Below are 21,919 nucleotides of genomic sequence, written 5' to 3'. Positions count from 1 at the left end.
GCATTTTTTAAATATACGTTTCCTCCATGTATTGTATCTGCAGTTCAAAAATGTTATTTTTTCAGTTGCAGGGTATTTATCATGCAGCTAAACTGCAGTCTAACGACACTCAACTATTGTGTTGACCAATTGACATCAGTTTGAGTATTAACCAATTTTTAGCCAGTGACAGGAAAAAATTGGTTTGATTTTAAGGTTAGGTTTATGAGTTAAGTAGTGCGCACTTTTGTGTAAATGGGCAGTTAATCACATGACTGATTTTATGTTTCAAATGTTATCCATATTTTATAACACATCGCCTTAATTTCCATATTGTAAGTTTTCAGTTTCAGTTACAAAGGGTAAGACAGATGTGTCAGAATTCGATAGGGGCTGATAGTAGACACTTGCTTGGATACTGCTGTTTCACAAGGGTCAAAAAGTGAGCCATTTGGAGAATAGACTTTTCTGCAGGTTTCTACCCCTTGTCCTCTAAATAAATTAGGCAGTAGTCGTTTGTCTGCAGTCCCCCCAGAACAACACCATGACGACTTGTTATGTGGAATCTGCTGTCCATGACAGCCCTGCATATGAAGGACAATGGTATGGCAGAGGCTCCTCTTTTTTTGTATGTAAACTGTATACACAGTAGTGTAATTGGGTTTACATTTCTTTTCAGAGCTCCCTATGGGAAAGCTGTGGACATGTGGTCTGTGGGTTGTATTCTTGGGGAACTCAGTGATGGGCAGCCACTGTTTCCTGGTGAGAGTGAAATCGATCAGCTCTACACCATTCAGAAAGTCCTGGGGCCACTGCCCCCTGAGCAAATGAAGCTCTTCTACAGCAACCCTCGCTTTCACGGACTGCGGGTAGGGTTCCCATTTATTACAATCTTTTTTTTCCTGATAGTTGAATAGAGACATATTCCCTTGGTCCTTAATTGTGCTGCAATGTAGACGTCATAAACCTCTCAGCAATGTTTAAATACTTGGAGTGTTCGTAAAGACCGTTTGCTTTTTGTGTACTATATTTCATAAATTGATCTTCAGAAATGCTTTTATTCAATGTGTATTGCAGATATGTACAGATTAGCTTAATTAGACATGTCCTAAAGCCATAGGCTTAGGTGTGACTAATTAAGCTATTTGAGATTCCCAAAATAACTTGAACTGTTATGCAAAGTCTTTTCTGTTGCTCTTAATATTATTATTTTTTGGCTGAGAGTTACGAGGTTTCGCATGATATTAATACATTATAATCTTATAGCAAATACTTGTGATACATTTGCAAAACTGATTCCTGATTCTATGATCGTAGCAAAGTCAATGGTTGAACCAGGAAAACCAAGCAATTTTTCCTTCTTTTTTTTTTTTTTCAGTTGACCTTCTGTAGATTAAACTAACGCCTACTGCAGATTACTCTATTGTATTATTAGGTCATTTACCAGGTCAAGGGGAAATATATGTTCTTTGAAATATTAGGTCAAAAGAAACATCCAATTGTTATAATTTCAGTATCACTATAAATAAATATAGGTACATTATTGTGTTTACCAAAATATTATCCAACCTTATTGAATAATTACACTTTTTTAAATTCAACTAGAATCATGTGTTCCCGATATCTGGAGCCATTACCTTAGACGGAGACAGCTGACAGGCAGGACCGACTTCAGTTTAATGCATTTCTTTGAAAATGAATAGGAACTAAGTTTGTACCTACTGTTATATTTATAAAGAAAGGATCAGGTCGAAGTTCAAAGGTCTCCCACACTTGTATGTCACTTAGTGTGATTGTGACCTTCTTGACTTTCTTAGTTTGTGAGATGAACGGGTGGAAAACATCATTATTAGGGTACTGAGACTATGTTATATTGCCACTTGCTTTGCATGGCTGCAAATAATAACGCATGAGTTAAGATTTGTAAAAAGGACCCCCAGCCATCGATAAGCCACAACAGGTATTAAAACAGCACTGTTCGTTCTAGGACACTTGCCATCCAAGTAGTGACCAAGCCACACTTGTTGTTGTGTGTGTTTTGGTTTTTTTTGTCGTCGCCAATGGTTTTTACCCTGGTTTTCTCCCCAATTTCGAATGACCAATTATTATTTTTATCCCGGTTCCCCACTGCAACCACTCAGCGAGTTGTGAAATGGAACATTAGAACACGCTACAAAAAAAGATAATGAACCAGTTGGAAGCCAATTGAAGAGTGTTTTCAGGACAGAGAGCTGAAATTAGGACAGAGAAAGAATGTACAGTTTTGTTCTGTGTTTGGGTTTTGAATTTGTTTTAAAGATGAAAAACCAAGAGAAATCCAACCATTAAAAGCGGCGCTACAAATAATGTAAAGGAGGTTATGAAAACTAAGCAAGTTGTCAGTGGTGTAGGTTTAGCTTTGCATCAGGATTATGTTGCCTTGACTGGAAGATCTGACTGATTTGAGCTGACAAATAGGATTGACTAACCTTGGGGTTGAGGTCAAGCTGGTGTCAGGCCAAAAGAAGATTAGTCTTTGCTTACAGTACAGTCATGCAGAGATCTTGGGTAGCATATGGTTTGCATTCAGAACACTGATGCTGAATCTCAGTGTACAGAAACCTATTTTATGTTACAATTTACATTATTGTTCAGTTTTAAGGGTTTCAATATCCATAGGTCTGCCAGCTTCCTTGAATTGTATAAAGTTTCTTCTAGAGAGAAACATACTACTCTCTAAATTACATTTTTTGAATGCTGCAAAAAGTAAAAAAATAACCGGAGTAAAACACTTAGTAGTTTGGAAATACATCTATAACTTTAAACACTCAGCCAGGGGATATACAGAACATTGTGCAGATGTTTTTTTGTATTTAATATCTGGTATGTGTAAAGAAAGAAATGACCTGCAATCTAACCAGCAGTACAGGTATGAATTGCTATTGTACAGTTGCTGGATCTGATATTTACTGCCATAGACCAGATATCTGATTCCAGATCTCTCTGCCTTAGTCTGATCTTGGTAGGTGTTATTTAAACACTCACCATACAGCGTCAAGTCATCTGTCTGTTTTAAGCTTTTTGGACTGTTTTCTTAACAGAATACAGTGCATTGGGACTTTTAAACCATTTTAAAGAGTAAGTAGCCATTCACAGTGGTTCTTAATATTTTATCTGCTCCAGCCTGTGCTACATATATCTAAAGTATGACCGGCAGCTAGATCTGAAGAGCATCTTAAGAATGCTTAAAGTACTCTTTAATAAATGGGGACACCTGTACAATACCGATTATCTAACACAGTATCCTCTGTTGTAGATATTTTCTAACTTCCTTTCATTTCAACTCTACTCAGTTCCCTGCAGTAAACCACCCCCAGACACTGGAGAGAAGATACCTTGGGATAATCAGTGGTGTCATGCTTGATCTTATGAAGGTAGGCCCAAAAAACCCTGGTCTGATATGTAAATCAATCTAATAATAACAAGTGTTAAGAAATGTGTTCTTACAGACTGTGTTTGAAGCTTGCATGCATTTCTCCAAAGATGCTCACCAGGCAGAGGCAAAGAAGCAAAGCATCTCGATGATGTATGGCAAGGAATCTAGGGGCCATACTGCACCTCTGTATTTCTTCTGAAGTTGTAACAAATGTTATAATTAATACTGTTGGTTGGTTGTCTATGTTTGAACCAAGGACCTTGGAATCCACTTTTTTTTCTCATAAGTCTGATCTGTGGATCACAAAAGTGCAAGTAGTGGGGAGCACTGGAGAGCAAGATAACCAAGTGCATACTTTGATATGACAGTATCAAGAATAATGTATGGGGCTCAATGGTGGACTTAAAGTAGTGTTACGTATTTAAAGATACATTACATTAAATTGAAGGAGGAAAATGTGCAAGGGACTCCTGCTGAGGCACAAGCGATTTGAATATGCAGTTTTTCAGAGGACTTTAGAACCTGTAACGTACTTACTGAACACAGTCAACAACATATTAAAGCTGATGATTGTTCTTTTCTGTTTGGAGCTTACCAATCTTGTTATGGAGCGCTGCAACAGCAGCTTCAAGGGTGAGATTTCATAGCATCAGGAGTGAGGTTGCTGTTGTTGTGACTTAGCCAAAGTGTCGCTGAGGACTTTCTCAGAGTACGATGTGAAAGATGCCTAATCTGTAGTCAGTCGGAGATTGATTTGGCAGCTTTCTTGATTTACAAGAAATAACAGCCTAGTGTGTTGGATGTTAATTATGTGGACTGCTTTCTTGCGTCATTGAAAGTTGTAATCATGGGATGACTCATGTGTTGTCACGCAAAAACCCAACATTTTTCACATTATGAGGATGTTAGAATGGATGAACTGAAAGAATGCAAAAAAAAAAAAAAAAAAAATCACAGCATTTTTTTTAGCAAGGTGTTTAACATTCAGGTGCTTACACAGCCACAGCAGACCAGCTCGTATACAATTGTTCCTTTCTTGTAGAGAACATTCCTTGTTTATTCACACTTTATTCATTTTCTGCTTCAGAGAATCAGACCTGTGATCTGCCTTGATCCTTTTTGACAGTTTTAGATAACATTTGTTTTAATTTGTGTTGCAAACATAAATGTTGACTGCAGTAGAGCTTTGGCAACATTTTTAACCATATATGAAACTTAAATACATGCCTTCGTGTCCCCTGAAATCGATTACATGCCTTCGTGTCCCCTCAAATCGATTACATGCCTTCGTGTCCCCTCAAAATGATTACAGTATCTTCTGCCACTCCTAAAACTAGTACATCATCTCCACAACTGTTCAAAAGCACTGAATTGAGAAGTAAAATTATAGCTAGCATGTATTGTCACATGTATTTGGTTAATCAGTTTAAGATGTTACTTTACATTAAAGTAAAGGTCCTGAACCTAACATTTTCAGCTGCTAATGGAACAGCACTAATTGGGGTATATTTTCAGCATTTTCCTCAGTTTGTAATTACATTTTCTGAAAGGAGAAAAAAATAACATTAGTGTAAAATGAAATACAAACATCTTACAGTAAGAGAGCTTGAATTATATTACTCCTTTGTTTGGGTGTTTTCATTCTTGTATAAAGCCCACTGTCCCAATACTCACTGATCTGCGTTCTTTGTTAGGGTGTGAATTTTATACTGTAACACTCTCAAATCAAAATTCTCTATTACTGTGTGTTGTACATATAACATTTGTGACTGTGTGTTCTTTCCTCTTAAAGAACTTGCTGAAGCTAAACCCATCAGAGAGATACTTGACAGAACAGTGCTTAAACCACCTTGCCTTCCAAACCCAGCGCCTTTTGGATCGTGCTGGAAGTTCGTCACCTGCACGCTCCTCCAAGAAGAAGACCTATCACGGGGAGAACTCCTCCTCCTCCTCCAACAGGTGAACAGATATCTTCTTACAGCATGGGTCTTAAGAGATGTCTTTCCATGGTTTGCCACATGTAGTAAAATTAACCTTATAGGACCCTCAGACTTATAATAGAACTACCATTCAATTTAAAAGACAATGCTTACCCTTAATAAACTGGCAAGTGCTCATTTTTTATTTTTAAATGTTTTTCATTCACAGAAACCATGGAGGCAAAAGCGGGGGCTCGCAGGCACACCACAGATCGAACAGCAAGGATACACATAGCCTACCACGGAGTGAGGACCACCACCAAACCAACGACATCTATCTCAACGGGAACCTGGCCCCCACTGCCGCTATCAGCCCCACACAGCACCCCAAGAACTACCAGCAGCATTCCCTCAACCGCTCCATCTCCAGTAACAAGGACCTGGCCAACAACAACTTGCCTCACCTCCTTAGCCCCAAGGATGCCAAGGGCAAGACAGAATTTGATTTTAATATTGGCCCAAAAGCCCCCGACGGCCCCGGCCCTGGCCCTGGCACCAAGTACCTAAAGTCCAGCTCCCGCTCCAAGCAGAACCGACATTCATTAAAAGAAGGCAAGACTGGAACCCTCCAGTCGGGGGAGAAGTACAACCGCCACAGCTACATGGAGACCATGCATGGCTCTATGCCTCCTCCTTCAAAGAACATGCCATCCTACCTGACCCTCTCCAAGAGCCACGGGGCCCTCACAGACTCCAAGTCAGTGGGGAACCTCAGTGAAGCTCGGATGCATCTGGAGGATCCCAGCTCGCGCTACTTCCCCTCCAGCTGCATGGACCTCAACTCTCCCAGCAGCCCATCAGCGCCCCGGCACAGCGACAACCGGCCAGCAGTCAGCCCCTCCGTGAGGAGCAACCGCATGGAGAGCGGCACTCTGGACTCCCGGCGGCCACCCACTCGGCATGCAAAGAACCTGGAGGAAATCAAGTCGCCCGACCACATAGATGGCGGTGGAGGGCATTCTCACTCTCTTTCGGCCCCCCATGAGTCCTTCCCCTATGGCCTGGGCTACACTAGCCCCTTCTCCTCCCAGCAGCGGCCACACAGGCACTCCATGTATGTGCGGCGGGAGCGTCCCCGGGGTCAGGGCAATGACACAGGCCTCACAGTCGTCCAGGGAATGCCGACCCGAGCCAGCAGCCTGCAGCTTCTCTCCCCGCAGCTGCAGCACAGGACACTAAACATGCTCTCTTCGGGATCCTCGCGGGAGGACTGCACCGATGACAAGAGCAGGGTTAGTCTGATCACAGCTTAGAATTTCATCAGCACCTTCTCCCGCTCAATCCAGTACCAAGTAATAACACCAGAAACCGGAGGTTTAACTGGATCAGCTTCTTATTTGCAACAGCGTAAATTGAGAATACTGCAATGGGAGGTCTTTACTGTAAAACTCAGTTATTCAGATATTAAATTTGATTTGTTTCTGTTTTTACTTCCAGTTTTGGTGGGGATGTTGGCAACATAAGTGTTTGGTCAGCTGCTTATTTGTTTTGTTGGTTTAATTCTTCTGAACCCAATTCATACTGAAAAGGCATTCCGTAGTATATTAATTGTGACTTTTAATGAATAATAAAAGTAAACATTTTTATAAATATCTAAGCAGGAAAAAAAAAATTCTACTTTGCTGCCAGCTTCAAAGTCTCAAATCTGATTCTGATTTGTTTCTGACCTTTTTTTTTTTAACACAAAATTGTCATTTAAATATAATTAGTTTTTTCCCCCCATTTTAAGCTTTCACCAGATAAGCTTTTCTCATTTTGCTCTTCAAATAATAGAAGGACTACTAAGCCTTAAACTGATGTATTATTTCCTGTGATTTAGATTGGTAGATTGGCTTTCAAAAGTTGACCATTGGGAACAGGAGGGTTTATTGGTTTAGGGGAAGTCTTTTATTACTTGACTCAGTCAGCTTTGGCTCCTGTTATATGAAATTGGTTCAGTCCCAGGTGGGCTTTCAGTTCAATGGGCAGCCAAGCCCCAGAAGAAATCCCTGATTGATGAAACATAGCCATGACACTATAACTCCTTTTAAGTGTAGCAGGGGGTAACACTGGTAACGTGGTAAATGGAAGGAGGAGCTGAGCCTGCTCTTTTTGCACACCTGAGGTTTTCCGTGTTGCAAACACTAATATTTGTATAGCTTTATTAAAACAAACCAAAACACTTAAAGTTATGTATTGTCAGGAAAGTCCAGGTGACAAAAGTTTGTATTAAAGTTAAAATGTAAATGAACTTGCTCCTACTGAGGTTATGTTTTTGAAAGCTAGATAGAATTTCCATGTAATCACTGTTGTACAGGACTGGCCTAGAGTTGCTTGGGGTATGTACACTGCTGTTGAAATAGAAGGATGGCCATATTGAACATTTGTTGTGACTGCTTACCAGACATTTTCTGTTTGCTGACTTTTTTGTGTTCACATTTTGTCTTTTCTAGTTAATTAACCATGTGATATGCAAATTAGGACTTCAAAAGCGCTCCCTATAGGCATTTTTTATATTGAGTTTGCCATGGCTTGTTCTGTGTTTACCAAATTTCATCTAGATCAGCCACAGCATATGTGGATATACCCTAAAGGACTTCATGCCTCAACATACTGTATCTGTTTGTGAATTCTGATGCCTACAGAATGCACAATATACTCTCCAAAAATGATAAAGCGTATTTGAATACTAAAAGCAAATGTAAAATTGAAGAGAATGACTTGAAGACTAAACATTTGTCAAATAATTGTGTACATTTCTTTTAGTATTACTGCATGTTTGTATAATAGAGATGTTTTAAGCAAGTACTTAATCAAAAATCACTGAAACCCTAACCCAGTAAAACCAGGTGAGTGTGAGTTTCTGGAGGGGACATGTCTTCATGAAGGATGCATTGGAATACAGGCTTACAAGAACAAATAGAGCCTATGTGTTATACCTGCTCTGAGATCAGATTCCAAGGGGCATTGAAAAACATATAGCCTATGTGTTATACCTGCTTTGAGATAAGATTCCAAGGGGCATTGAAAAACAAACCATCAACCTTAAAAAACATTACTGAGAAACTGTAGGAATCCTATTCATATTCCAATTTTTCTAGTTTTTTATTTTTTATTTTTTTATACACATTGCACTGGATTATATTCTTAGCAAAACTGACAAAGACCCTGTTCCAAGTACAGTATCTGAACCCTGTCCATGTATTTTTAAAGCATTTGTACCACTGCGTAGAACATATTGCTTTCATTGAAATGCATTGTGTCCATTTTATCAACAGAGTGACCAGTCCCCAACAGAAGGGAACCTCTCGCGACCCCCGATTAAAGATTCTTCACGGGACAACACAGCATCATTTCACTCACAGCGGCAAAAAGCTGAGGTCCGAAGCACTTTAAATGTAGCACTAGGGGGCGTGTCAGATTATCTTGTTAGTGTTGTCGTTCCCCCAGAGTCTATCACAAAGCAGCATTGTTCTATTTTCTATAACACAAAAAAATTAAACAAGAATCTCTTTTTGATCTTGATCAGTTGTACTCGCTTACCAAACAAGTGAACTCTGAGTAGAACCTGGAAGTGCATAAGAGGGCTTGAGAGCTTAATTGAGTTTAAATTGCAAAGTACAGTCTGGGATATAGGGGGTAGGTAGCTGCTTCAAATATGCAACCTTACAAAATACAGTCTTCCAGAAAAAACATGCAAGTGAGTACCACTGATCTTAAATACATGTGGATATAAGCAGAACGGATGCATGAATTACACATGCAGTTCAAATGCATACTGTAACTGATTAAATAATATTAATAATGACTTCCTGGAGGGTTCCACATCAAATCCTGTCAAGATCATAACATTAATTTATTCTAACAGACCGATGTTGATGATGACACTGAATTTATTTAGCTTAGGAATTAGGTGTCTTGAGTAAGTGATTGGTTTATTTATAGGACTGATACTTATGAAACATGTTTTTTTTTGGTTGTTTTTTACATAGAAGCCAGTCAATATTTAAAAAACATCACACAACTTGCTCTCTGTTGAAGGTGTCAACGGCTAAAAAACATTAGACTGTGCATGCCAGGAATAGCTGAAATATTAACAATATACTGCAGTCTGAATACATGTAATAAAAAATAAAACAAAAAAAAACAAACATTGGACTAATGACTATCGGTGAAAAAAACAATTACTTAAAAGTGTCTTCAAAAACTCAAGAAAGCTAAATAGAATGTATGTGTAACATTAGTAAGTGTGGAGAAGCTGGGTTTATTTGCTAGTAGTGAAAACGCAACCATGATTTTATTACATTCCCTCAGTGAATATGTTTTTTTGAATTTGATTAAAACACATCTTGGGTTCAGATAGTCAGAGATAGAAGTTCTGCAATAACAATATGAGAAATCCATCAGCATGTATTTGCAGCAGACCCCACTGTTCTTTAATAACCCTTGCCTTGTTATGTAGGGGGGAGTATACCATGATCCATACCCAGAAGATGGGGCGTCCTCAAAGGAAAACAGGCTGATGTATACGGACTCCATTCCCAGAAGAGTAGGGAGCTTTTACAGAGGTATACTCATTCAGATGGCATTGCAGCCTATTGTAATCAATACTGTTTCCTTTTAAACTCTGTATTTACCTTGTGATCTTATTGTGCCCCTTATTTTCCGTAGAATCCTTAAAAGACAATTAACACTAATGTGGAAAGTGGTAAAAAAAAAAAAAAATTAGGACATCTATATAAGGATCGGTAAAATTAAAACATCTTCAAAGCATATACATTTATGTGTTCACTTGATGGACCATGAGATCCACTAGGCCTACATAAGCTGTCTGCAACTATTCAGCAACAATTCTGAGAAAGCAGAAGGATCTCACGATAGTGGGTGTCCGTGCAACCAGCAAAAAGCACAGCTCCAGTTGCAGATGGGTTATGATGGGTCAGAGTGTGCAATATATTGTGATAAGAAACAGATGGAAATATTGTGGTAAGTTACAGTGGCCACAATCACAAAATCCTTCACAGTGAAGCTTGCTGAGCCTGTGTGATTGTGTGTGTGTGTGTGTGTGTGTGCACAGTTTCTTACAAGTGCCGCAGAGGTGTACTATTTTTAGGAAGTTTGTGTTAATTTCATGCTAATCCTGAGAAGAAGGAGACTTACTAATTATGTGATACACTGCTGAATTGGCATATTAATGAGAGAACTGACTGCTGATTAGCATATTAAAAAGGCAGCTGTGATATTTCTCTTCCAGTTCCATCACCCAGGCCAGAGGGAACATTCCATGACAACTCAGTTCAGAGCAAGGCTTCTGCAGTCCCAGTGGAAAGCAACTTAATGTCTAATCACTCAAAGAGACAAACTGCCTTTGATCCATGGTGAGTCTTGTGCCTCGTTTCCATTGCTGGCCACAACAGCCCTGGCTGGCCGCGGACGGTTTTTCTGGCCTGCTTTGCTTTATCGTACTTGATGTGGCCAGACTGCTGACAAAGAAACTACGTCATCACTTAGCAGGGAGGCATGTGCTTGTATAGGAAGCTGATGGGAACAGCTTTACAATGGCTACCGTTGAACAAGCTTGTGGTGGCAAGCTACTTACACATATTTATCAGCACAGGTTATGGCATTTGTTAACACTGCATTATTGTTTTACGTTTAGCAGCGTTCATTTTGTAGGTTTCAAATGTTAAAGCGAATACAAACTCAAAGCAAAATAAATAAAATAATAAACTTACCACACAGACTTTATGGTAGGGTATTAAATCATCGTCGCTATCTTCCAATGCAGATTCACTTTCAATCCATCTTCTTTTTGGTTTGGAAAACTGGGTCTTGAGAATGCTGTCTACGACAGTGTATATATTACAGCTTCTCAGCTAAATGCATGTCAAAGGGTATGGGATGCAGTTGTGTTATCCGAATACTGTAGGGACAACTCAAAACCATCAAACGCCTGGGAAAATATGGAAAAATATACTGGTAGGCATCCACATCTCGGGTTTAAAGAGTCGGCATCGGGGTTCTGAAAAATATAGCGTTACCCCCTGTGTTGCTACAATTGTTTAAATAACGTACCTGTAATTTTTCTTTTCATTGTTAACATCCGGACGACTTTTTGCACTTAGTCTGTTTCAAAGCTCTTTTCAAGATGTCTGCATATTGTTAATGTAGAACTTCTAGAATTGTATGACAACGCTGGATACAATTCTGAAATGGTCTTGCTTTATTCTACTGTGAAATGTTCACAACCCAGGCTACTCTTTAATTTCCTAATGTGTAGGTCATTGATGCCCATCGTCCTAGTTATTGCCAATTGTGTTCAGCAATCAGATTAAAAATGACTTGATCTGTGCCGCCAATTCCAACCAGCAACACTGGGGTGATATTCTTCATATACTATTGTCCATTCACCGAGACACCCAGCCAAGGTGATCACTTTAAATGTGTGACTTCTAGCAGCCTAATGCGAACAAACGCTTGCACTGTATTTTTGTATTTCTCGTTTCAGGAAAAATTCAGAGGATATTACCATCAGTTCTGCAGAGCCATTAAAGGAGAAAGAAAAGCAGGGATTCTTCAAAGCAATAAAAAAGAAAAAGAAGAAATCACAAACGGTATTTGAGAAGTTTGGACTAGAATGAAATGGCAATAAGGAGACACTGCTTTTAATATTTCCTGTCAGAAATATCTGCCATTACAGTAGAATACTGCTTTGGTTAGCATTACTCTTAGGGAAAAGCAGTCAACAAAAATAATACATACATATTGTAGAGCTGTTGTATATTTTATTTGAATAAAAAGCTGTTTTTGAGTCTTAAAGAGATAATATTTGACTTGGTATATATAATCAGAGCAGGAAAGCGAGAATTGTATCCAGCATTCTCAACAGTAGTTCCATTTATACTGTAGTTGATATAAAGTATATGTTTTAACTGTTACCACACTGAAGTCAACAATTTTGTGTTGATGATTTAGAATTATACAAGGCAAATGCACTGTACTGTATGATCTTGATGTCTTCAAAGGTCAAGTCATTCAAATAATCATTTTATACATTAAAGGTAACTTCTTTTAAGTATGAATCCTCCGCCCAGCACCGGCATTCTCGTGTGAATGTGAATGGCTTTGTGTGCTGGCCGGCTCCACTGTAACTGAACTGAAGTGAAAGCCTTGCTTTTGGATTGAGAACATTGGGTATCAATCACTAAAGGTGTAGAGCATCTTGTAAACTCCAGTTCCAACATCTACTTGCCCATTCACTGTGGCTCATTGCAATAGGTTTGATGTGGTCTGCTATGATTGTAAAGCTGGAACCATGCTTTTATCAAATGAAATCGGATGAAAATACAGCCCCACCATTTGTTTTAATAACCTTGCTGGGCTTGCTCAGGCATCAAGTTAAACCCACTGTAAAACTTGGAATGGCCTTAATTGCTATGCAGTGAGCAGTGTTTTCTATGTCTGTACAGTGATGAGTTACATCACTATTTAACACTGAAATATATTTCCTTGTGGTCTGTTTGCGACTGTACATTGTTCCAGTTTACCCTTCAGTGCACCACAATAGCTTGTCCCTTCCCTTTTAAAACCTGCAGCTTCTTATTTAGCCTCTGTTGATATGTTCACCACTGGCTTGTAAGGTAACAGCCCTCTTAAATATGTCAGCTACAATTCCCCCTCATGTATATAGCTCTGTGGTTTGGAGCCACCTTAAAATGACTATTTTGCTGGAAACAGGAGAGGTTTACAGGATCGTTTTGATAAAGAGTCCTGTATTTTATACAAAGTCTACAATTCTCCACGTCTTCATTCCTTAAAATGATTTTTAGTGTGTATGAAATATGATTTAGTTTACCCGTATCTCACTCTGTTCTTGTGTATGTGCTTAGCATATTGTAGGTGCAGTACATAGGAATGTGCAATGTAGTCGTGTTCTATCCCACTAGAGTATTTTACATCTTATATTGCAGACAGAAAACAACGATGGAAAGAATCCCAGCATCAAGAAATGTCTATTCCCTCTTTTTAATTCAAAGAATAATATAAAGCATAGCTCTTCCATGAAAGCTCTTCCTGTAGTCACTTCGCCTATGGTATTTTATTTAAATACTGCACCCTAACACTCCAGTAACACTTTGATTGCCAGTGCATGCTAATTATTATTATTATTATTATTATTATTATTATTATTATTATTATTATTATTATTATTATTTTATTTTATTTTATTTTATTTTATTTTTACTTGCTTTAGGAAACCGTGACCAGATCTATAAAATTGATTTAATGTAGTTGATTTGAGGGTCTGGGCTTGGGTGTTTAGGTTTAAGGTACAAACTTACAAACTCTGGATGTCCACAAAGACATTTTGTGGTCTGAATCTCTTATACTTCTATCTCTCTATCACTTTTACTTTCTGTTTTTTATTTTTGTTGTGCTTTTTGGTTTTTTTTTGCAGTATGCATTCCACTGAGACCAGATCTCATTTCCAAGGGATTCCCATTCAGTAAATAGAAGCAATTCTAATCAGATATCCGTGTAAAACAAAACAGCAGTCCCTTACTGTTACTGTGTTTAGCGTGGTGTACATTAAAGAGGTCTTGGAGGTCTTGGCTGGAGTAAATAACATGATGTACCTTACCTCTTTGCCAGCTGTGTCTGGTTCCTTCTTTTTGTTAACCAGGCAGATTAGTTAGTGCAGCTAGATAAATAGCTACAATATGAGCTGCTTGGTTGAAATCCCAACTCAGCCACTAACTTAGGTGTAGCTGCCTGTAAGGTGGTTTGCTTTTTTCTGGCACATTCACACCCAATTGTAAAACTAGTAGAAAGCAGAATGCCACAGGATAATAGTCTTGAGTTGGACTGTATTGGATAAAAAATTTTAAACAATATATAGCCAATGTCGTCTCTTATAGTTACATAAAGTGTGCTATAAAAACAGATAAATGTGCCATCTTTTTACATTTCCCTTTTCCATCCTTCACTTCATTTTTTAGTTATATCTTGAAGACCGCTGATCCAATTTTGATTAATCTTGGCATGGCCATTCCATATGATAAGTCCTTGAGGGTACTGAGGTCATGGTGATTTACTTTTACAAGAGATTTCTCAGGCTAATGAAGGCATTCCATTCTACAGTGCTGACACCTGTTTGGCTGAACTTGGCTGAAAGCTACAGTATATCTTGTGAATATCTAGTATTTTTTTTCTCACAAATACCTACTTCTCTTCATTGTTTCTGTCCCTGGTAAAATAGCTTCTTTTTAGACTACCTCGGTTATATCAGTTTTTATTACACCAAAAGTCCCATTTGGCTATAATAACATATGCTTTGCTGTTTTATGAAACTGGTTCACGGTCTCCTAATGTAGCTTTCTGAACAACATGGAATGTCAGTAACAACTGAATTGGGGGCCTCCTGGTATGCTTGATAATGTTTTTTTCCCCCTTTACAGCTTCTCAGCTAACTGCATGTCAAAGGGTATGGGATGCAGATGCGAAATGAGACAAGCAATGCATGGTATCTCGATCATGTGTGCCAAGCCTGGTGCTTGCAAGCTACAATTGCACAGTATTGCAAAAAAGTGTTCCAAAACCTTTTTAGACTTCCAGTCTGGTGGGGGACAACAAATGGTGGGGATTTCTGCCATGTCTTTAAATGTGTTATTGTATCAATTTCTACAGTTACACTCACTATAAATGCAATTTGTTAAACTGGTTAAAATTAGGTAAGTTAAGTGTTTCTGTCCTCCTTGGCTGTAATTACACATTGCCACAATAGAGTCCATAGTCTTTACAACCATTTGAGAGTGCCTAAGGACATTAATTTGATTTGAATAATTGGGATTCAATCTATTATAAAACACCTACAGTATGTTTGATCAGAAAGTCAGTTGTAATGCAACAGTTATAAAGTTTGTACGAATGCGTTGAAGACACCTTCTTATGCGTCAGTGGTAATACATCTTTGAACTTTGCTTTTGTCAAACCTCTAATGATGGGATGGTAGATCCAGGTCTTGTGTGAATATACTGTAAATATACTGAACAATTTATTCATGCAGCAAATCATGTAAGCTACTGTAAAATGCATGTCACCATTTTTACTTAGTCTTGTTCAAGTCCCAGTATATTTCCAGTTTAGAACACCTACTGGCTGGCGTTGCTCCAGGTTCGCGAAGTTTTTAGTGACTCAACAATTCCAGTATGGGACTGTTCCACAAAACTGGGTTGTCTGAACAGGTTTTGGAATAAATTGCTTTTGCCTAAAGGGTTATTGTAATTTCACTGTAGTCCCTACTGAAAGCAACACATGTTTGTGTTGTCACTCTCTCCTCCACCCCAGGTACCCGGCAGTGATGGTCAAGATCACCTGGCAATACAGAAGGCCATCCGATCTACTCATCAAAGCAGCAGACACAGAAGCAGGGATCGGGACCTAGACCGAGACAGGGAGAGGGACAGGGACAGGGACAGGGACAGGGACAGGGACAGGGACTGGCATCCTGATAAGATGACAGAAGTCCATTCTCAGGTAATCGTTCACCCATTTGATAATGTGTTAATTTCATATTAATTTCATATCAAGAACCTCTTTAACACAGCTAATGAATTTGAGAAAAGAATGGACTAAAAGACTGAAAGAAAGAAAGAAAGAAAGAAAGAAAGAAAGAAAGAAAGAAAACACCTCCTTGTAGAAGATATTACTCCAGCCCTTTGTAGGTTCCTGAGTTTGATCTCTTTTTCTTTTCCTTCCTTTCTTCCCTTTTAGAGCCAGCCATTGAGGTCCCTCCGAAAGCTCCTCCACCTCTCTTCCTCCACCAACCACTCGGTCCCTTCTGAACTGCGCTTCCAGCCCCTTCCAAACCAGCCATCTAAAGGGGGTTTTAGTGAAAGCCGTGGGCACCCCAGCAGTGGCTCCTCACAATCCAAGAACAGGCAGACCTTCCAGCTGCCAGGACAGATGGAGCCCGGCTGGCATGTGCCGGCTGTGAATCGCAAAAGCGGCGACGGGACCCCCTATCCTGACCAAATGCCTCCACAAGGCAGCCAGAATGGGCACAGCTTTAGCCGATCGTCTCGTTCCCGGATGCCAAACCTCAACGACCTGAAGGAAACAGCCCTGTAGTATCATCCCCACCACTCCCCTTTTAGGGCTAGACACATTCACTATGCAAAACCACTCTGTGCCCAGTCTTGTTTTATAGAACTACCAAGTTTAGAGGTGTCTAAGTGGACAGCAGTCTGATCAATCAGGGCAATGCTAACATATGCTTTGACCTGATAAAGTAAATGGTTCTCTTCCCACTGGTTCATCACTTAAAGGCATATAGACTCTCAGGTGAGACTTATTACTGGTTGTATAACTCCTGTAATTAGTCTTGATTAGTTCAGAGCAGATTAAGAGAGAGTCTGATTGCTGAGATTGCTGGCAGTGGCATCATTAAGTGACAAATCAAATCAGCTTGTTTTAAGCAAAGCAGGACTAGGTGCAGGGCGAGTGAATCTTTCTAGCTCTGTCCCTTTAATATTGTGTTTGTTGATTAGGAGACAAAACTAAAGTCAGGCTTCTGAAGCAGGTGTACCCTTTCCTCAAGGGTGAAGATCTATATGTATGTCTTAATTTTTTTAAGCTTCCATATTTAATAGAATTTGTAATATTATGTATGATGTTCTAATTATTACTTTCTTGTTAAATTATAAATAGGTTACGGTTTAAAAAAGTAACAATAATTATAAAAATAAGGCCATTTTAAAACATTGTGGATAAAAGAGTGCAACAGCTTTAGTTTATACACAAAGAAACCCAGTAACAAGTTATATATTTCATCAGGCGTGTTTATTCTAAATATTAACCTAGGTTTTCAGAACAAGTATTGTAATGACCATATAAAGTATGCCATGCCTTTTTATAACCTTAACACAGTGACTTGGAGGCCTGTTTTCTGTCACAGAAGCAGGCCTACATTCTGGTGGGTGCTAATAACTGCAGTTATATACTATAATATTTATTTCATAGGTCTTTTATTAGGAGCTGTGGGGTTAGTAGACTGGCAATGGGTGATCAAAGAGGGTCTATTATAATGGTCTTAAAGACAGGCAGATCTTAAATCCACCACAAATATAGAAACCTGCTCTATTGCTGACCTCATTATACTTGTGTTTAGTGATGTTTCATCCTTGTTGAAACACCAGCAGGATTGAAACAGTTAAATAGGCAGTTTTAAGATCCACCACTATTTAGATCACCAGCCCCAATTTATCTACACAGACAAAGAATTGAATAAGCTAATCTTTTTACTATAGTAGTTCACAGCATTACACAGAGCAGGACCTGATAATCAGGGGGTCTCTGAATGCTTAGGCACACACAACCTAATAGTGCAACCTTGCCTTAAGCAAAACGTATTTATTTGTGGCTTGCTGGGCCACCAAGGTCACACTGTTACCAGCGTACTGTGTCATTTTCTGGGACAACAGATTATGAATAGGTTGTGAAGACTTCATAAGCGATTGCTTAACGACAAGATCAGATCGGTACCATGCATTGTTAACCCTGTACATTAATGATCAGTTATAATAACTAATACACCTTGAAATGTGTTGAAAAGAAAGCTGCATTGTACGCTTGTTAATATGAACAGGCTACAGCAATAGTGTTATATAAAGGAGGTAAGGTATTATAATAAGCTTGATAATTACTTTTCACAACACAAAGCTTTCCACTAGTATTGTGTAATCAGATATTGTGATATTTGAATACCATGTTATAGACGTATCTTAATGGTTCCTTACACTGACGTGTAAACAGTACATTTGCTTGAAAGGACATTAAACATTTTGATTTTATAAAGACTAGCAGCTGTGCATTTTACAGCTAATTTCCCCCAAAGTTTATACATATTTTGTTTAAATCATGTATGACCAATCTTTACTCAGCAGTCTGTGACAGAAAACAACCACAATCGGTGCTTTGGTTGCTAGAACAAGTGATAACTGGTCGAACTGTATTTTATGAAAAACAAACCTAGCTCAGTAAAGTCTTTATCAATTTCCTTGAAGATGCACTTTAAATACAGGCTTCATAGAGTCAGAATACCAACTTTATTTCTCTTCTCTTTGTATTAAGTGATATATACACATGATTTAGTTTCTGCCTGACCTGTATGGCAGACACAGACTTTTGTAATGTATGTATTGTGTTCAGATGTGTTAACTAAAAGTGTGTGTGTGTGCGCGTGTGTGTGTATGTATCTGCTGTTATATTTTACAGAGGTTCATGTCTTTTCTAATTGTCACATTGAACAACATAGTGTATTATATTAATACCAATGTGTGATCATTTCTTTGGTAAGTATTTATAAAACTTTATAGACAAACTTTAGTGAAAGCTCCAAAAAAACAAAAAGGGTCACTTTTATCCATTTTCTTTGAAGGCACTTTGATTTAAAAAATTATAAAAATGCGTTTTATCTGTGTCTGCCTGTGCCAGAAAGAATCATAAATAAAAACTGGGATTTCTTTATTTTGTATTTTTTTTTTTATATATAGTTTTCAGGGATAGCCAAAAAGATAACTAAAGGTTTATTAAGTTTTTTCTTCTTTTTTTTTTTTTTTTTTTTTAAAGCTGCATCAGAGTATTAGAAGAAGCTAATGAGTTGATTGTTGGCTTTTTAACTTAATACAGAGCCTTGTCATTAGTAAATATAAGGGTTTCTATAACTTTGCTGGCTTATGTAAAGTTGTCACAAATGTCAATCTTCTTACAGATCATTTTACAGTTGCTGCTTTCCAATATTGAAAAAGTAGTAAGAAGAATTTTTTTGTTTTTAATTGAGTAGAATACATTGCCATATGATGCGGTATCTGAAAAGAGAAGGGCAGATCACATCGAACACTGTCAAAAAATGTTACTTTTTAAATGGACAAAAAAACCCAAGAACTACGGCTGAGATCTTTTTAACAGTTCAGCCACATTTTGCTGATAGAACTTCCAAAAATGTCTTTGAGACACAAATATGTTAAGGATAATTGGAACTGTGTAAAGTGGTTATGTAAACAGAATTGTTGTTGGGATTTCAAATGGCCTGGTGGTCAGGAAATTACACTGTATGGGGACAACTTAAAAGAGAGCTTGGCGTAGTCCTGAAGGGGTTAACGATCCTCGTGAAACCCTCACGTACAGTAGGGGACAGTGTGCTCGTTAAAATGGTCTGCAAAACAGGACCCAGGGCAGTGAAAACCCAGCTTAAGAATCTGACCTGCATGCGGGAGAATTCATTCTTCACACATTGACGGCCCTGTTCACAAAACTCCAGAGTTTTTAAAGTCTGCTCTAGACTTGCTGGTTTAAATCACTCCCTGCTGGCAGACCTGGGGTCCATTACATTGTAATTGTGTCATTTGTGATTCATTGCAATTACAATGTAATTAGAGTTGAACCTTGGCACACCTGCGGAATTGCATTTGTAATTCTAATTATCATTACCATAGAATTGATTAATTACACACCTTTACAAACTTAATCATTCACAGTTCCATGTTGTGTTTTACATTGAGCAAACATTATTCTTGTATTTTCAACTACTTTTAGTGACCCCATTTGTTTGAGAAAATGTTATACAGTATGTTTCTGTATTTGTACCTGTGATTACTGCTTGGTAGAATAAACAGAGTAAACATGTTAATTTGTGGAGCTATTTATGTTACTTTTTAGTGTAATTGGAATTATAATTCAAATTACTGCAGGATAATTGTAACTAATTGTAATTGAACAAAATGGCATTGTAACAGTAATTGCAATTTCAGCAAACGATCATGTTGTAATTGTGATTATAATTAGAACTGACCCCAGGTCTGCCTGCTGGTTTAGTTTGGTTAGTATTAATCTTGGTCTGCGTAATGTTACTTTAAGGTAAGGTAGTCTTATTTTAGGTAAGTTTTGTTCTAATCAGGGTCTGTGAAACAAGCCCTCAAAGTGCTTTTAATTTTTCGCAAGGTAAACATTTTGTTCTAAAGTTTTTAACATCGACCCCAGGGATCATAATTAAGGTCATTAGTGCAAATCCCACTTTTTAATTTTTTTTTTTTTTACTTTGATTTCTGTTGTAGACTTTAAGGGTGTTTGTTTTTCATTATTATTTTTAAACTTTATCCTTTACTACAGCTGATAATGAAGTAGGATTCCTAGCTTGCAAAAATATGTTACAATCTACAAAAGTGTGGATTAAATATTATTTTCAGTAAATTAGATTGTACCTGATTGACATATATGGAATGAGGTTGAGTCACACCCTTTTTGTAGTATTTGTTGAGCTCATCCCATTTAATTTGACACACTACCGTATTTGTTGCAATATAACGTGCACCCTTTTACAAATATTAGTGTGTTATATACCGTTTGTGTGCTTATACCATGTCGGTATGCATTATATTTGGGTAATAGTATTCTATATACAGTAGTCTCTGGCTAAGAGAACACCCCTCAGGAAGCAAACAAAGTGTTCTTATAGTCGAAGTGTTCTCGAAGACGGAGTTAGGCACCAGACACAATATGAATCGATAAATACATATGTATTACTTGTCATGACGCACGTGCATCAACATATGAAATTAACAGAATAAGTAAGAAAAGAAATAGGCAAGTGTATGTTAATAAACTATAATAATAAAGTAACAGATAAACTAACTGTCAAACTAAATTAACATTAATTTAGTTTGACAGTAATTAGTTAGCAAGTTAAAAAAACAGTACTGTATGTGAACGAATCGCTAGTGGTGCCAAAAAGGTGTTTTTTAAGCGAAGTTCCTGTAACTAGGCAGAGCATTTCCAATGGGAAAATTCAGTTTCACCACAAGGGTGTTCTCTTAGCTGAAGTGTTCTCTGAGGAGGTGTTCCTGTACGCGGAGACTACTGCAGTATAATATGGTGTTTGTGATAGGGTAGTATACAGGAGGTGCACATTAGACAAGGTAACCCATGAATGCTCAGTCAAGCGCATTATATGTGTTTCAAAAATTACTGTTTGAAGTTCTTACTGTTTTTAACTTTATTTTCACAACTGCGAATATGCACTAAAAAGGTAGAGATCCAGGAGAATCCAGAGGTTGTAGTGTTCCAAGTCAAGTGCTTGTGAGGTCTCCCGTTTCTCTGTAGCGCTGAATGTAATGTGGCAGCCACACTGCTGGTTCATCAAAACCTGACTGTGTGTTCCAGAACTGATACAAAGCAGAACACCTTTGTAGAGTGTTTATAAAGTCCATGTGTATCATGTGGTTTTCTTTTTATTCTTTTTTTCTTTTCCCTTATTTGTACAGTGTACCTGGCATGTTTTCACTTCTTGGCTTATGTACATTTATATTGTCACTGTATAGAATAATAATAATCACCATGTTTATATAACCAGTGGTTGGCATGGAAATTGTTAATTTTTACTAACACAATGTATTTTTGAATGGACATTGCAAAACGTGTCTTTATTAAACGCAGGTTTTGCACTATAAGGTTGCAGCTGTATTCAGCCTTTTCTTTTTAATTCATCTGAATAGAGTTTGTTTCTCACTGC

The 21,919-nt window shown here is 38.1% G+C and overlaps 1 protein-coding gene across 2 annotated transcripts in view; it reads left to right on the top strand.

Moving 5' to 3' along the window:
- The window catches only part of LOC117405735 (cyclin-dependent kinase-like 5), a 94,549-nt gene extending 72,692 nt beyond the window's left edge, over positions 1 to 21,857 (top strand). The window contains exons 9-19 of one of the 2 annotated variants that reach the window (XM_034009078.3): positions 659 to 848; positions 3,312 to 3,392; positions 5,187 to 5,353; positions 5,543 to 6,605; positions 8,631 to 8,732; positions 9,815 to 9,920; positions 10,607 to 10,730; positions 11,861 to 11,966; positions 13,323 to 13,445; positions 15,700 to 15,888; positions 16,126 to 21,857. In XM_034009078.3, coding sequence (XP_033864969.1) covers positions 659 to 848; positions 3,312 to 3,392; positions 5,187 to 5,353; positions 5,543 to 6,605; positions 8,631 to 8,732; positions 9,815 to 9,920; positions 10,607 to 10,730; positions 11,861 to 11,966; positions 13,323 to 13,445; positions 15,700 to 15,888; positions 16,126 to 16,482 — 2,608 coding nt within the window. In that variant the 3' untranslated portion in view covers positions 16,483 to 21,857. The remainder of the gene's footprint in view (positions 1 to 658; positions 849 to 3,311; positions 3,393 to 5,186; positions 5,354 to 5,542; positions 6,606 to 8,630; positions 8,733 to 9,814; positions 9,921 to 10,606; positions 10,731 to 11,860; positions 11,967 to 13,322; positions 13,446 to 15,699; positions 15,889 to 16,125) is intronic. The other variant, XM_034009079.3, reaches the window with a different exon arrangement.
- The last annotated feature ends 62 nt before the right edge of the window (positions 21,858 to 21,919 follow it).

This window comes from Acipenser ruthenus, chromosome 9 (genome assembly GCF_902713425.1).
Source record: "Acipenser ruthenus chromosome 9, fAciRut3.2 maternal haplotype, whole genome shotgun sequence".
In the NCBI taxonomy this organism is placed as follows: Eukaryota; Metazoa; Chordata; class Actinopteri; order Acipenseriformes; family Acipenseridae; genus Acipenser; species Acipenser ruthenus.
This window is presented reverse-complemented; position numbering and strand designations above follow the sequence as displayed.